The sequence below is a fragment of the Nicotiana tomentosiformis genome, chromosome 8 (genome assembly GCF_000390325.3).
Source record: "Nicotiana tomentosiformis chromosome 8, ASM39032v3, whole genome shotgun sequence".
Taxonomy (NCBI): Eukaryota; Viridiplantae; Streptophyta; class Magnoliopsida; order Solanales; family Solanaceae; genus Nicotiana; species Nicotiana tomentosiformis.
In genome coordinates, this window is record NC_090819.1 from 7818028 (window position 1) to 7836075 (window position 18048).

At 37.3% G+C, this 18048-nt stretch overlaps 2 protein-coding genes across 2 annotated transcripts; both read right to left on the reverse strand.

Annotated features, from left to right (window-relative positions):
- Positions 1-5422: 5422 nt before the first annotated feature.
- LOC104103632 (small ribosomal subunit protein uS10c) lies at positions 5423-9165 on the reverse strand. The gene is made up of 3 exons (XM_070182018.1): positions 8856-9165; positions 8697-8744; positions 5423-5925 (listed from the first exon to the last, which is right to left on the reverse strand). Exons 1-3 carry the CDS (start codon positions 9066-9068, stop codon positions 5614-5616), a joined length of 573 nt encoding a protein of 190 aa, XP_070038119.1. The 5' UTR covers positions 9069-9165; the 3' UTR covers positions 5423-5613.
- A 1202-nt stretch (positions 9166-10367) lies between these two features.
- Positions 10368-16769, reverse strand: LOC104096256 (mitochondrial import inner membrane translocase subunit TIM50-like). The gene is made up of 10 exons (XM_009602603.4): positions 16428-16769; positions 15137-15225; positions 14566-14602; positions 13769-13830; positions 13559-13672; positions 13225-13329; positions 13046-13144; positions 11784-11940; positions 11585-11687; positions 10368-10656 (listed from the first exon to the last, which is right to left on the reverse strand). Exons 1-10 carry the CDS (start codon positions 16696-16698, stop codon positions 10611-10613), a joined length of 1083 nt encoding a protein of 360 aa, XP_009600898.1. The 5' UTR covers positions 16699-16769; the 3' UTR covers positions 10368-10610.
- Positions 16770-18048: the final 1279 nt, after the last annotated feature.

Here is an 18048-nt window from a genome sequence, read left to right on the forward strand (position 1 = left end):
TTTTCTGCGCTTAACAATAACCAATAGCAAAACTTTCCATAAAAGCAGGGGTTTTTTTCACTTTAACAAATGTCTGAACGCCTTTATGTACCAAGTTGCCAGTGCGGCAAAACATGTATGATGGCGGACTGTTGGGATGATGGTGAAGTTGGGCGCCGATACTGGATGTGTGTGAACAAGTTTTATAGGATTCCCGACGAACCTTTTTGCAATTTTGAGGTATGGATTAATGAACCCTGTAAGCAAGAATGCTACAAACAAACTTTGTAGTATATTCATGAATTTAACAAAAGATACGAACGTGATGAGGTTATGTATAAACGAGAAATTGCGGCGTTGAAGGAGAAACTAAAAGAGGTGGAAGAAAAAAAAAAAAAGTTGTTGGATCAATTTGAGTGGTTGAAGAAGAGAATAATTGACTAAACAAACCAATGTATGTGTTGAGTGTTGTATTTTATCTTTATGTTTTCTATGTCATGTATTTTCATTATGTGTGCCGAATTTAAATTATGTTAAGTTGTTGTGTTTGTGTTTATGTTGCAGTATTAAAATAACGAAGAACCCCGGAAATATATATATATATATATATATATATATATATATATTAAAATAATGAAGAACCCGAAAAATATATACATAATGCGCATATAACGAAAACATAAAAATTGTTGCTATTATTTACATAAAATAATATTTACATCAAATACAATAAAAAAAATCAATGTGTTCCACAACCTGTGTGCTTCAATGCAGCCGCTGGCCTGAGGCGCATCCCATCCCGCCCGGCTACGCTATTAAGATCATCCTCATCACGTCGCCTCTTTATAGCAGGATGCGCTGCAGCACGATCATCAGTAGTGCTGGCAGGATCGGTAGAAGGGGTCGTCGGTCCAGTAGTAACCTAAAGAAGAATAAGTCAGCTCAGTATAGGAAAAATATATATTAAGTCACAATAATTTAAATTATCTTACCACGATCTCGCTGGGCTCCTGAATATAATCATCTGTCGCAGCCAGGTCAGCATCGCACAAAGCGGCCTCCGTGACAGGCGAGGATGAAGCCTTAATAAGAAAATTAATAAAGTTATTTATGGAAACTAAATGAGAAAAGAAAAAAACAAATTTAAAGTAAATACTAATAAAAACATATTTGCGCCCGTGAAAGCTCTCCAACACCCCTCGATGATTAGCCATAACTCAGTTTGCATCCACTATCCACATCTCGGGTCGGACGATCTTCAACAACGGTCGATGGGCCTGGGAAGTATGCATCCCAATGCTCTCCGGTAATGTCCGTGCCCGTGATCAATAATGGACCTGACGGGGTCACATGCGAAGTCCCTAGAGTGAGCTGCAGCCCAAGGCTATATGACGGCATGATGTTGGGATACTCGTCCGACTCATGAAGGTCACCCGACAGATCAGCATCAACATCATCAACAGGGGCCTCAACGCCCCCTTGCTGGGGACCACCTCCTCGCCGCCCACCACGACCTCGTGGGGCACCACTACCTCGTAGGGCACCCCTACCTCGTGGGACACCTCTACCTCGCTGGTACTACTCTAGCACCACATAAGCAGGGTCGTGTCCTAAGCGTTGATCCTCTCGGGCTCGCTGCAGTGTACGTGCATCCACCTCTGCAACCTGCCGGCCATAATCGTGCAAAGCGGCCGCTCCCTCGCCGGCATGGTGTTGCTTCTGCAATCCCATCTGGTAGACTATATGTAGGCCAATAGCCTGCACAACGTATAAAATATAAACTACATAACACTATGTTACAGTTTTATAAGTAATAATACCAAAAAATATACCAGGGCCTCGTGTTGCACGGCGTATGAAACGTACCGACCGCCAGCTCGATGAATGGGTTTCCCGACGAAAAGTCGGGTAACGCGGCGGTACCAAGGCATATACTCATGAATAATATCAGTCCGGCTCTATGAAGGGGGGGATGAATCAGGTCAGCTCGCTGGTCCCAAGTATCGACTTGCGCCTCTAGCCATGCCACATATGCGTTGTCCACCCTGGAACGATCATCCCGCTGAAAAAGTGTGGGCTTCCATGTGTGCCCTCTCGGTACAAGATGCGGACGACCAAACTGGCGAAGTACCCGCTCCGTGGCATGATGCTCCACAATATCAAGGCACATCAGCGGGGTGGTAGTGCTCCAAATCAGTTGGTCGGCCAAGCAATAATCGGGCAAGCCACCTATCAAGTCGCCGTTGTATGGCGTCTAGATGAACTATTAAATAACAACAGAAAACGTGAGTATGCGCAACACATGTGAAGCTATACCAAGTAAACTTAGGTATACATTTACCTGTGCGCCCTCTAGCATATCCAACAAATCCCCGCAAAGGGTGAGATTATGTCGAGCCTCGTAGATATCCCCGCCGGAGAACCCACCTCCTAGCTAGAGGGAGAAACGAAGGTGGTACATCCGGAGGTAATGGTGGTAGAAGTGGCTGCAACTGCATGAACCGCTCCCAGGCCCAAACCTAACATACAAAGTTGATGTAAAATTTAAGATAAATTTTTACTAGATATGTTATAATGAATAGAGTATTCGAATATGTTGTCAACTGTAGCAGCGGCAAAAATCCACATGCGTCATGTTGGGTGCCCATGCTCACCCGACACATCTGCCTGTACAAGTAGGCGAGAACAGCAGCACCCCAGATGTACTGGGGTAAATCATCTAGCCGCTGAAGATGATGAGGAAATTTCAAGCTGATTAGGTTCTCCGAAGTGTTCGGGAACAAGACCCCTCCAAACATAAGGAGCAACAGCAACCTCGTATACCAGTGAATATGCAGATCATCTGTCTCGCCAGTGATGTCGGGGTGCAATATCTCCAAATGTTGTCGAATAGCTGTCAAACTCATGCGACTGGCTCCTGAGTGTGCAGTCTCATCTTGTGGCCTGAAATCAGTGAGTTGCTGCAGCATGTCCAAATACTGCCCACACGTCATCTCTCTCATGGCCTGAGGCAGTGCAGCGGGCAGCCCATATAAAACCTCCACGTCCTGCACCGTGATGGTGGCCTCGCCAATGGGCAGGTGAAATGTGTGTGTCTCCGGTCGCCACCGCTCTATCAGGGCCATGACCAAAGACTAGTCGAGTTGCAGCCGCCCGATCTCCAAAATCATGTAGAATCCCGTAACCCGCAGGCGCTGGACTACACGGGGATGGAGATCTCTGTCCTTCATAAAATCCCACATGTCGTCCACTCTCCTAGCGCGGAGAGTCTGGGCCAGTAACTCTCCCTCCCATACGTGGGCGAACCTATGATCGCCTTATAACACTAATAGCTCATCGTAGAAAGGTTCGGGATGCATAGGCGGCAAGTCCATGTCGTCTACTGTAAATTAAACAACATTAATTGTATGTTTTTTCTGTAAATTAAATAATTAATTTTTATAGTTATACAATATTTAATTGGACAGAGTATATATCTATGGGTTCCATGCTCGATATTTGAGGCCCAGTAGCACCAAGCTATCCTGAATTCTTGTATGTGTCAATTTTATTATTTTACATGTTAGTTTCATAATTTTGTATGTTTGTTCTGTAAATTAAATAATTTATTTTATAATTGTACAATATTTAATTGGATAGAGTATTAACATATGGGTTCCAGACTCGATATTTGAGGCCCAGTAGCACCAAGCTATCCTGAATTCTTGTATGTGTTAGTTTTATTATTTTACATGTTAGTTTCATAATTTTGTATGTTTGTTTTGTAAATTAAATAATTATTTTTTATAATTATACAATATTTAATTGAACAAAGTATTCACATATGGGTTCCAGGCTCGATATTTGAGGCCCAGTAGCACCAAGCTATCCTGAATTCATGTATGTGTTAGTTTTATTATTTTACATGTTTGTTTCATAATTTTATATGTTTGTTTTGTAAATTAAATAATTAATTTTTATAATTATACAATATTTAATTGGGCAGAGTATTCACTTATGGGTTCCACGCTCGATATTTGAGGCCCGATAGCACCAAGCTATCCTGAATTCTTGTATGTGTTAGTTTTATTATTTTACATGTTAGTTTCATAATTTTATATGTTTGTTTTGTAAATTAAATAATTAATTTTTGTAATTATATAATATTTAATTGGATAGAGTATTCACATATGGGTTCCAGGCTCGATATTTGAGGTCCAGTAGCACCAAACTATCCTGAATTCTTGTATGTGTTAGTTTTATTATTTTTACATGTTAGTTTTATAATTTTATATGTTTGTTTGTAAATTAAATAATATACTTTTGTAATTGTACAGAATTTGTCTTTGATCTATCAGTATAAGAGATACTTAAACAACAGGGATACTACGCTAAAATACTCTACATTTTACTACACTAAAAGGGCATTATATTACTAGTCTTTAAGCAAATAAATAATCTAAACTAGATAAAAACAACAAATACATTTTAATTACAAAACATTCACGAAAATACATATAAAACAGTAAAAGTAATTTATTAACATTTTTATTAACAAATAATAATGATTTCTCAATTTTTATATTTTTTTAGAACACTAATATCTTAGTCCGGATAAAAATAACATACCAGTTTAATCGCAAAAAAAATACAAAACAACATGAAACACATTCAAAACAACTAATATGCATTATTTATACGAGTTTCGACATAAACTAAATCGGAATACCTCGATTTATGTTTTTCGAAAAGTTGAAGAATTGAAGATTTGAGTCCGGAACAAGCAACCCACAACAAGAGAAGGCTTAGCTAGGATGTGGGATCAACACTCTTTACTTTTTGTGGGACGGGTAGGGTCAACTCAATTTTTTTATCTCGTTAATGGGGGAGGGGTGGGGGACCGCTGGAACGTTTTTTAAAAATGGGGGAGGGAGCTTTTGGTTCAAAACGTGGGGGAAAGGGAAGAGGAACGTTTTTTATGTATGTATAGCACGGTATATACATAGCGCTTTTATATATCGCGCTATGCATACCTGTCTTATCAGCTTTCAGATATATCGCCTTTATTAAAAGCGTTTTACATATAACGTTCTTTGAAAGAGCACTATATATAGATATGTCACTCTTTCTTTTTTACACTTATTTTGGTCCTACTTGACCAAAAGAACCACATTTAGGTTCTCGACTCACCACACGAGTCTTGTATCGGAGGTAAAATGGTTTCGAAATCAGGGGCAGATGTACCATACATAGTACGAATTCGGCTCAGTAGTTTTTGACTCTTAACATATGAACTATTTCTAGTCCTTTTCACTTAAACACTAAAACCTGAACCAGTAATTCCTATTCAGCATATGAACCATTTTTCCCACTTTTAGTTATATCTCCACATCAACTGTCATCAGCATTCTCAAGCAATAAGCTGGCATATAATCAAAGCCAAATCTGGTAACATGTAACAGTATACGATGAAACGAGCTTGAATAGGTGCTTGCTAATCCAATAATCCAAATTAATACACAAAAAAAGATATGCATCTACCTACTTTTTCCCAACAAATATTGTGGCATGTACTGGTACAAAATCCAAAACTTGAAAATAAACTTGTAAGAGATAAACAGAGTTACAGTGCTACAAGGAGGAGAAGCGATTTTCTCAGAGCTTGACCTCAACATCAACGCCAGCAGGAAGGTCGAGCAGCATTAACTTGTCGATTGTTTGGGCAGTCGGGTAGAGAATGTCAATAAGGCGTTGATGAGTTCTTATTTCAAAATGGAACCGTGCATCTTTGTGCACATGTGGAGATTTGAGGACACAGTAAATTCTCTTTTTGGTGGGCAATGGTACAGGACCCACGGTCTTTGCATTTGTTGTTGTTGCAGCGTCCATAATTTGCTTACAAGAGTCTTCTATTAGGGGCACCCAGTATGACCTCAATTTGATCCTAATCTTCTGCTTTGGTGCTGCCTGGAAATATGTCTAGATCGTTAGATGATGCCAACAATAGTTAGAGAGAAAAATCCAAGTTTTTATGCCAGCTAAAGCTAGTAAAATTTGATTATGCACAGCCAGCTTAATGTTGAACTAGAACAACCATTGGGATGTTTCTCAGTTCATAGGCTTAACTCATAGTGAATAAGTATCTAGAGTTTGAGGGGGAACCCACAGTAACCTTTCTAACTCCATCCTAAAGTAATATTTTTTCCAGCTTTCCTTGGATTCCCACAGATGACTGATAAATCGAGGGAAGTCTGTCCTTAGCTATGTTGCTCGGACTCTCCAAAAATGCTGTCGCACCCATGTCGGATCCTCCAAAATGCACTACTTTTGGAAGAACATACACAGACCTGGCGGCATTTTTGATGAGCAACATAGGTCCTTAGAATTCATAAACTGAGTGTATTAAAGGGGGGAACACAATGATCTGTCCAGTACCATCATAATTCTAATAATTTTTCAGCTTTCCACAGATTTCTCAAATGACTGACCATTCAAGGATTGTCAACCGAGGATAGAAAATACCACCAGAGCAAACAAGTGGACCAAAAATTGCTTTAATCAAACTATTACACAGGTAGTCTTGGTAGAAGTGAAAATTCTAAACAAATAATTTTTACTGAATAGCATGTCAATACGTGAAACAATGAAAGATCAATAGGACATTATTATCCAGAAACGAATACAACTCAAAATAGCCTTGAAAGGATTGTACGCTATGAATATTAATGACCTCGGTCTCTATACTCAAGAAGCATCAAAATGCAATAGTGAAAGGTCCTAATAGCATTAGATGTAGCTTCCTTCAAACAAATTTATCAATTCGACATACTTCTGTCCTTCTGTTTTTCTGGGGCAACAACTAAAGCTTATAGTGGAAAATAGTCCACGGCTCCACGCATACAATTACCTAAGGACAGCTAAGAGATTTGGGTGATCAGATCACTGCTAAAGCTCCAGGTTATTTCAGTAAGGGAGGAAGTTCCATCGTTTCCACATTCAGCAACTTGAGAAATCTAACCTCGGAACACTCTATAATCTCATTTATCAAAAGTTGCTTGGCTGTTGAGCAGGTTATCATATCACTGCACATAGCCCTATAAGAAACTTCCAATTTGATGCAAATGAATCTTAGCCTTACTAGTTACTTCACAGGCTAGAAATAGTTAACCTCACAGTACACGTACAGAACAACAGGCACTACCTAGTTTTAATTGCTCAGCAGCCTAACAAGCAAAGACGGATAGAATTGAGTGGGTGCAGAGCGAAGGAGATTTCTCTAATATCAAACAAAACTTAGAGAATGCAGCCAGCTCGATGTTCAACAAATTTTTTTATAGCAATAACTTGCTTGACCTTACAAAATCTATTCGTATTCTCCTAGATGGTACAGACATTGTAATTCTCTAATTATATAATATGCACAATACACCTATCCTATTTTATGTCCCATGTTCTCCCCGCGCCATGAAGCTAGTTTCTGTCAGCACCGAGCAAATGGATGTCATCGTTTCAGATCCATTTTAAAGTCAGTAGCCAAAAGCAGAACACCATCAACAAATATTCCAATTTAGACCAACATACAACTATTTCCTTGTAAAGAAATGGACCTTGGCTCTAACTTAACTCTAAAAGCTAACTCAAGAGGTGAGTATTACCCACGACCATATAAGGAGACAACATCCCATTTCTCCATCAATGTGAGACACTTAAGACCCCCTCCGCCAAGGACCGGACATCTGGAGCGTCAGGGGCACATGTAGCCTTATGGCTACGGGTTCATCTGAACTTTTAACTTTCGACACAAAGCATAGATATAAGGTAAAAATCTACTAATATCTTTTTGATAAGGTAAATAATATTATTAACAATTGGGGCTAACCCCCTATACAAGCCATATATCAAAAAGAAGAGAACCCACACCAAAATATGGTTCTCAAGAAAAGATGCCCAATCCTCTATACATATGGGGACCTCGTGAGTACACCAAAAAAGAAACAAAAAACAAAAGGCTATTTTGCTATTTTTCAATCTACTAATATCTTAACAAAAATTAGATCTGAGCCCATACTTTTAAACATGTAACGATTTCAATGCTAAAAATCTTAAAAGTTGAACACATTAAATTTAAATCCTGAATTCGCATATATGAAGCGTGGACAATATAACACAGGAACCCAACATTATGTAAATCAAGAATAGAAATGAGTTTAGCTTTGGTCCGATGTAAAGAAATGGACAGTGGGCCTAACTCAACAAACAAAAGCTAGATCAAGAGGTGAGGATTGTATGAATCCATATAAGGAGACAACAACCCATTTCTACACTAATGTGGGACACTTAACAATCCTATTTCACAATTTAAAAGCTAAAAAGCAGAATACATCTCTCACAAAGGCTGCAGCATAAAATTTTAAACACACATACACACACGCACACACAGAGAGAGGAAAAAGAGGAAGAGAAAAAACACAGGGACCCAACATTATGTAAATCAAGAATAGGAATGAGTCTAGCTTTGGTCCGATGTAAAGAAATGGACCTTAGGCATAACTCAACAAACAAAAGCTAGATAACAACCCCATTTCTACACTAATGTGGGACACTTAACAATCCTATTTCACAATTTAACAGCTAAAAAGAAGAATACATCTCCACAAAGGCTGCAGCATAAAATTTTAAACACACACACACACATTTATACACACACAGAGGAAAAAGAGGAAGAGAAAAAAGGTTACCTTATCAGCGTCAACACCAACACTCAGCGTCGAGGCAGCAGGAATATCCTAAAAGAAAGCAAAAATGACGAACACCCAACATCAATAATGCAAAAAGAAAGCACATTTTTTGGTTAAAATAGTTTGGTATAGTGATAATTAGCCAAATAAATTACAAACCTCAACATCAGCAGAGACATTCTCGGCATCCAAGACTTCTGGAGAAGCAAAAACCTTAGACGTGGACACTTTTGATTGGTTGAAAATCTGTATTTTAGTTTTAGCGGAATTTGAAGGCAAAGAAAGAAGAGAGAACTTGGGTTGGGATGAAATGGTGGACGAATTACACACTGGAAAAAGAGCTGCTGAGAGTGAAGAAGATGAAATTGCCATTTGGGTCTTTTACTCAGTGATAAGCAATGGGGATAGAGCTGAGCTTATCCAAAAAAGAGAAATAAACATGTTTTGCTTTTTCTTTTTCCTACTTATTATTTTGCAGAAAACAGCCAAAAAAACCAAAGAAGAAGAAAGAATTGGGCCTCATAAGTTCCCATCCCCATTCCAATTTGCTTCTTCAGCCCAAGTTTATGAAGTGCACAAATAGCCTATTTTAGAACCCCTTAAGTTTTTAAAATTTGGCCGCCTTAGAATTAACTTGAGACATGCTGGTCTGAAGTTGAAATTTGCGGGTCTAAAGTTTTCAAATTCAAACCTAGGCTCTGCCAAAATTTAAATGAAATTCAAACTTAAGGTCTGAAGTTAGACTTTACCAAAGCCTAACTTCAAACTCGAAGGTCGGAATTTTATAACTTCAATTGAAGTTAAACTTCATAATTGTTGAAATTGTGTTAGGACTCGAACTCGAGAAAAAAGTTTATGAACGTTAAAAATCATTTCGCAACATTTCACTTGAAATACCCATTAAAACTAATTTTCACTTGAAATTCTGATTTTAAGATTTGATACTTACAAATACTAACATGGTGATTCATGCTCAAATATGCACAATTACCTCCAGTGTCATCAACTTAAGATATCTGTTTGTGATACGAAGTAAAACAAAATTGGTTTCCAAAAAAATAACACTTACCATCAAACACCAAGAAACATTTTTCTTATAAATATTCTCCATTAAAAGGGAAGATACGATTCCCCTATTAGTCCATTTTGAAATAGTTTCAAAATGTTAGAGAGAGTAGTGATAGTATTTCTTCTACAAGATGTTTTCCAGAAAATATTTTCCATTGTACCAAACAGTAAGTTTTTGAAAGTGCTATAACAATGTTTGCTGGAAATTGCTCCCTCCGTTTCAAATTAGATGAGGTACTTTCCTATTTAGTCTGTTCCAAAATAAATGACATATTTCTAAATTAGAAAATAATTCAATTTTATACTCTTCATTTTACTCTTATTGAGAAGCTTTTATAACCACAAAAATGTCATGGCCCCACAAAGCTTTTACTCCTTAAACTTTTAAGACCACATGTTTCAAAAGTTTTCTTTCTTTTCTTCCGTGTCAAGTCAAACTACCTGTCTAAATTGAAACGGATGGAGTATATGAGATGTTAATGAGCATGACAAAGGAAGAGAAAAGGTCAACCTCATACGGCGAATTACGACAGTTGAATCATGCGATGATATCTCTCTCTGTCCTAAAATTCAGAGAAAAAATAGGTACTGACTGCAACCAGCTGGTAACAAAACATTGTCATTCTCTAGTATTGCGAAGAGGTGATGACAAAAGCCTTTTGCTGGAAGGGAAAAAGAATAGTCATGTTGTAACTTTTCTCAACTGGGACAAATCCTTTTTCTTAGCTACACAAAAATGGGATTATAGTTTTACGTCCTTCTATCAACTGTTCTACTCTTACAAAGGAATTTTTTTTTTAATTTTTATTTCTGCCTCTCAAAACCAACTCACATCAACTCCTATCGCTAGCGGCGCCAGAATCGACCATGCTGCTTTTGCTCTTGCATACGCCTGCAACCACCAGACCAACTATGTTAAGAAAATCAAGCAAAAATATACTATAATTTCAATAAGGGGTCAAAAACATTAAAAAAAAATTGAATGAAGAGAGGTCCACGGTATTGGAAATACGAAAGAGAAGTTATTATAGCAGAGTGCAGATGCGAATATAGTAGGAGGCACACAGTTTGCAGCTCGAAAGAAGAGAGGTTTGTTGAGTTAGGGCGTGGCAGACCTCAAGTATGCTCAATCAAACAAAAAGTTCCCAGAAATGCTTTTAACAGAAATATCCACTGTAACTCTAATGCACAGCCTACCAACAAAATAAATGAGAACCTTTCAAGATAAATTAACTAGAAGCCTGGGAAAAACAATGTATGTGCCTTACGGAGATTCAATGCTTCTTGGAGCTCATTCAATCCACTTACCATTCTTTTCAACTAAGTTTCGAACTACCACTCATTTCATTCTCTTTTTTTTCTTTTTTATTGTGGGGGGTGGGCGGTGGGGAGGGGTTAATACTACCACCTCTCTGAATACTAAATATGGAAAAATGCATCAACCCCTCACCACTAGGGCAAAAGGGGATTAAAACAACCTCTAGAAGAGAAAGCAGAAAAAGGCGAGAATATAAAAGTCGCAGCCCAAATGGCTACAACTATTGGGGACTATGAGACAAATAAGAAACACTTTATGTTTCCAATGTTCAAGGTAAAGTTAGATTAGACCTGTAACCCCACCCCACCCCAAACAATAAAGTCTTGTATTCCTAACATTTGTTTCTCTCAAGAGGAGAAAGGGCGTGGGAAGGATATGAAGAGACAAACTTCATGAGTAAATTCAAGACAAAAATCAGAAGCATCCTAAGTTCCAGGTGTTGAGGATCTGGAATGCAATTAAGCTAGCAAGAACGAATAAATACAACAGTGGAAAACTTGACCTTTGGTAATCCTTGGACCGCTCAATGAACTCCTTAGGAATATCACGTCCTTGGTATGAAGCTAATACAGTTCGGATATCAGCTGGCCTATGTTTAGCAACATCTGCACTCAAAAATAAGAAGCCATTAACAGTGACCTTGACATACTCCCAAAAGTGAAGACAAGATTAGGGTACGTTGTACTTATGAATGTGCTTACATTCAAGAAACGGAATAAGATCCAAAAGCACAGTATCCTCCGCCTCTCCTTTCCATGGTTTTATTTCTATGCAATTTTCTGGCTGAAGGCTACTTTCTAGTGCATGTCCACTCACATATATAATTCTCGATGGATCCCGATTTAGCTTGGAAAAATCCTGCCAAAGAAGCACGCGCCAAAAAGGGATTCACAATTTTTACTATTTGCAAGAAGTAGAACAAGGGAAGACATGTGCAAAATGAACTTTTTTTAAAAGGACTAGAAAAAACGAGAAAGACATCTTATAGATTTTCACAGAAGCTAAAGAATGTCTCAGAGAATGTACATGCACTAGTGAATACAGGTGATAGAAACATCTACATTACAAGGATGACAAGGAATGAGAATAGCCCTGGGATCAAATTGTAGATGTTTTGAGTGTTTCCAACAGGCTAGGGTAAAGAGATAAACAACCTATTAAGAGGAAGGCCAGCATTTGCACACTAATTCAAAAAAAGAAAGATGCTCTATCTTTTGACAACTAAGCCAGAAGCTCAAGCCTTTCGACTATGCATGGTAAAAGAAGTCTACAAGTGTCTAGATTCTTACGGAGTTTCTATTACCACGGCCTATATGTGAAATTCATAGCTGATTTGGTCCTTGCTCAGCAGGGTATTTTGTGCTGTAACCTCTCAGTGAGATGTAGAATAGGAATCTATCACATTTTACTATGCAAAACTGACAAAGGACAACTTAACTTTACTTCCTGAATCCTGTATTTCAATTTGTCTCCTTCAGCCTTCCTAAAAATCAACTAGTCGTAACCTGTTTAATTTTCATGCCTCTTGATTCTTTCAATCTTGATCAAGCCTCCCCTAAGTTCCTATAACACCCCCCACTCTGTCTTCAGCGAAAGACGAAAAAAGGAGATACAAAGTACATAATTGTCCACTTGAGATGATTTAAGAAGCAAATGCGCAAAAGCAATACATACTTGTCACAAAATTTCATTTACTCATATACAGATGAAGGACACCTTTTGCTCTTCATTATCCTGTACTCTCAATTTTAATCAAATATCTTAATGCAATGCAACATCAATATTATGCTTCTACTCACTCTCTTTTTCTTAAATCAATTAATGGTATTTTCTATTAGAACTGCCATACTAAAACAATGTTAACATATATCAAGGATCAGCTATTAAGTGAACAGAGTGTGACAAATTTAAATAATCAAAGACTTAATCTAGAACATTTAGAGGATGAAGCTAAGAAACCTACTCTGTAATGCTTGCCATCAACATATCTAGTTGCACCTCTTGATAGCCTATAACGGATGCAGTGCTTTGGATCCAATCTTTCGATAACAGGATCAACATACTGCAAAAACCACAAGCAGAAGTTTTGATTGCATAACTGAAACAACACTTAGAACACACTATGAAGGAAGTGAAAGTTACCATGTTCAGTTGGTCAGAGTATACAACGATCTCAAAATATTGAGCTAAATGTTCCAAAAAAGCATCAACCCCAGGTCTTTTGAATGTTCTCCAGCCTCTGTCACGCTTTTAAAGGACTACGGAAGTCAGTAGTCATGAAGGAAGTTAAACGATGGAAAATCTGAATGCTTTGAGGAAAAAAAAGCTATATCAGGAGGAAAACCCACAAGGAAACTCTAAAATGAATTGCCAAAGTATCGCACTAATTACTAATAATGATCCATAAAATAAATTAAAGCAAGTCCAAGCCACTAATTCACAATAAAATCAAGAAGTTCATGACTTGGATTTCTACCTTCCAATCAGAGTATATCAATGTCTCGCTAAGATCAAGAACAAGCGTGAAGACATGCTGCTCCAGTGGGTGCAAATCTGGCAGGAGCTGGTCTGATGTTGGTTCAATAAAACCCTAAAACAGAGGAAATAGATCTGAGGTGAAGTTGGTGAAGGATGAAGCATAAGAAGAGAGGGATTAAAAACTAAAATTGCCTGTAAAGGACTCAACTCGAACTTGCTCTTCTGTCAACCGCCTCAGGTCAATGTAAAACTCAACTAGCTTGGCGGGCACTGGAATATCAAAGAAATGAACCAATATAACAGCCTAAAAAGAGGCTCTGGAGCGTAAAGTTAATAATTAACAAATAGGAGGGAACGCATGTAAATAACATCATACACCACAGCATTAAGAAAACGTATTCAGCATGTGATTCTCCAATAAAACCCATCATATTACTAAGCAGTAGAACATATGTTTTACTTTTTGTATACTAGCAGTGGGATGTGCAATATACTTAAACCCACGAACTACCCACATCCATGTGCCTTTAAATCACAAGCCCCAATAAGTCAATGCACGGATAGAACCATAAATCACTCACACTCTATACTACAAACTGCAGGATAGACATCCACCTACTCTGCAGCAGAAACTTTCATGTGCCGAAAATGATGCATAATCTGAAGCCAATACAGACTTTTGCAGGCCACAATACACTGATCAAGTCATAGAAATGCCATGCAATTTAAAATTAACAAACTAATCCTTGAGTTCTATCATTGAAATGGAAAAGCATTGCTGAAAACACGAGGATGTCTAAAATAATAGTCTCGGTACCTAGCTTGTGTTTCCAGTTTCAAAAAAATTATAGTATACAATACACATAACAAATACAAAGTGTTGTGATGGCATAATTTATAGTTGACATGAATGTGGACAATAAGCCACGCAAATAAGAAGAACCAACCCCTTCTTGACTAAAAATAAGAGATGTGTAGCATAGACAAGTCAGAATCATCACCAACCTGTCATTGCTGAGGAGTATAATAAAGCTTGAAATTTCTGGACAGGAAAAGGAAAACACAATTAGTCTCTCTATTCTACTCATGCTCAAATACAACTGCCAAAAAGTTATATAGGTAAAAGATGAACCAATGCATATAAGACCAGCCATATACTCTATAAGCTGTTTATTCGTGTAGTATGTGATTTAGGCTCTAGAGTTCGTTGACAAATCCTGTCATATCACTTAGATTCCCTTCCAAATTTGGAGGGGTCCATAATTAGCAATATATTAAAAAAAAAAAAAAAGGGCAGCCCGGTGCACTAAGCTCCCGCTAATTAGCAATATGTTGCAAAAAATAAGCACAAACAGTAAACATGAATCAAATTGATCAGTTGAAGCTGAGAAGTGCATAGCGCCTAATTTGCAATAAGTAGAGCCAACCTACACACACAACCATACCAAGCAGAATATGTGTGTGTGTGTGAGAGAGAGAGAGCGCACATGTGTGTCAAAAGCTTAATTTCAAACAAGCAAAAATTCGCCAAAAGCTCACAATAAGCAAAAATAAAGCAGTGCAAGACAAGACTCACGTCGGTAGCAGATGCATCATCCCCAACAGTATATTTCGCAGATTCACGCAAAGTCTTGGTCTTATCCTCAATTTCATCCAACGTGTATGCTGCAGATAAAGGATATGAATTATATGTACGAGAAGTCAAGAATGGAAAATATTGATGAATCTGTCAGACCAACTAGGTCTTTTACCAAGAATCATCCTCTTACCTCCTGTTTCCACATAGACAATCTATATAAACATATAGTCCATTTCTAACACTTGACCAAACTCACCTTGAGCTACATAAACTAACAAAAAGCAACTACAAATGATCTCGTAAAAGAGTTTGGCTTCCCCCAACGAACATGTTAACTAATACCACATGGAAATTTAGCTACAAACTACGCAGTTATACTTGCTTCACAGCTGAAACTTCGCATGAAGAAAACTAACTGGAGAGTTATAAAGGCATGACTACATCGCTAAGCAAATATAGAGATACAGGGAGAATAGAACAATAGCCAGATCCAAAGTTGGACAGATAAAACCTGGAACATGTTGTTGTGCTTCCAACTAGTTTTATTTGGTATAGTAAAATTTTATGAAATGAGCTATGCTGATACAGATCAAAAAACATGAAATGATATTTGCTGATCAACGATACAATAACTTTCTTTTTCCTGGAAGTCGGCAACCATGCTCTGTATCAATTCCATTCTATTCAGCTCACTTCACTTCATTTCCAAATCATGCTCAAATGCATGACAATTTCAATATCAACTTTAAAACGTCTTAAAACCCTAATACAATGAAACAATGCCAATAACATCCCAAAATAAATTAAAAAGCAACAAATAAATAACGAACCGGTACGGTAACCAGCTGTGCCAACACCGCCTGTGACGGCAGCAATAGTGCTATACTTAAGAAAACTTCATGGATTCTTCTCAGTTACACACACACATACACTTTGCGAGCTGTTAGAGGATTTCTATGTGACTGCTTCACACATGCACACGCACACACAAAAACGTGTGGGCACACATAAACTTTAGCGAACTCTTAGAGGATTTCTTATGTGACTGCTTCGCGCGTGCACACACACATATATACACTAGATTTCAAGTTGAGAACAACTATAAGAATCCTAAGTATCCATTATCCATTACACTTCATTCAGCACATTTCACTTCATTTCAAAATTCAAATCATGCTCGAATACAGATGCCAATTCATGTATCAACATTAAAGCATCCAAAAAAAACTGATTCAAGGAAATAATACAAATAACAAACCGAAATATTTTTCAAAATAAAAAAACCAACCGTAGGTCGCGTAACCAGCAGTGGCAACACCGCCGGTGATGGCAGCAATAACGCTGTACTTAAGAAAACTCCACCGACTCTTCTCAGTTCCAGAAGCTTCAGAATTAGGAGGAGACTGATTCTGAGGTGGCGGAGGCTGATCTTTGAGGAGAGAAGATGAAGAGATTATTGGTTCCTTTGGAGGTTCTGTAGTTACATTTGAAGAAAATCGGCGATTACTTCGTGAAATTATTGAGAAAATGCGCGATTTCGATTGAGCTATAGCGGACATTTTTGAGGAATTTAGACCTAGGGTTTAAGCGTAGAGGACGAAGGTTTTACTGAGGAAAGAAGACGAAGATTTAGAGCTATGCCCTTTTTATTTAATAAAGTTATTTGTTTGAACTCTGAGGTTTGAACAAAGTTAAGTTTAGCCCCTTAACCTTTCTGAAAATAATATAATAAACATGCCTTATTTTTTATGAAAAGAAATTGACATCCCAAATATTGAGGAAATAATCTCATAATGATCCGTTACAATTTGAAGAGAAACAAAAAAATTATCGATCTCTTTGAAATTGGTCGTATAACTAAAAAACATTCGTCATGAACTAATAGTCAAAAAATCGACTTTTCCCAAAGATAATTTCCGCACCATGTACAGTTAAAACAACTCGTGCATAAGTGAAAATAAAATAGTAGTACTTCCCCTGTTTCAACTTGTTTGGTATAATTTAACATAATACGAGGTTAAAAGAAGATATTTCGGCTATAGATAGATATTAATGAAATATAAATATCAGCACGTATCATATATCGAGTATTTATTTTTGATTTTGAGCTTAAAAGAAGTTATGTCATCGACATGATTAAGATATAATTAAAAACAATTAGTTATAGAGAAGTGTCAATCTTTTTATACTGATAAAGAAGGATACAATATCAAACAAATTGGTATTGATGAAGTTTACTGAATAGTCATTTACATTTTATAAGAAGTTAGGTTTTGAACTAAAAAGAGACTTTTATCTCAATAAATAGACATCAATATTATGTTTGAGACTTCATAATAAGAAAGAGAGGTGACAAATATAAAAGAACAGGTTATTCTTACAAGCTGCTTGCTATAATTAAATTATTGAATTTAGAGGAACTAGATCAATAGGCAAAGGGAAAATTACAAAATCCTGTATTTTGCTTTCAACAAATGTATGATTAAAACCTCTGAATTTTGGTTCCATTGCTGCAAATCTGAAATCTCACATGATTATAGGTTGAAGAAAAGAAAATGACCTTGCAAAATGCCAATTTCATGATTAATTCTATCAGCAAATGGGTCGTTCGGTATACATACTAATCATGTGTGTATATAGCGCACATATATTGTTTATGCAGTGATTAATAATTGTGATGACCCAAAAGGTCATCTTATGTTTTAGAACTTGAATTTGCGCTCTTAAGCCTTAAAAATCTCATTTTTTTACCATTCTCGATTTGCGTGCGCATTCCGGGCATGTTTTCGAAAAGTTTTTATGTTGGAAATTAATAAAAATAATAATTTATACATTAAAAGTTGATTTTAGTTGATTTCGGTCAACATTATTGGTAAACGGGACCGGATACTTATTTTAATGGTCCCGGT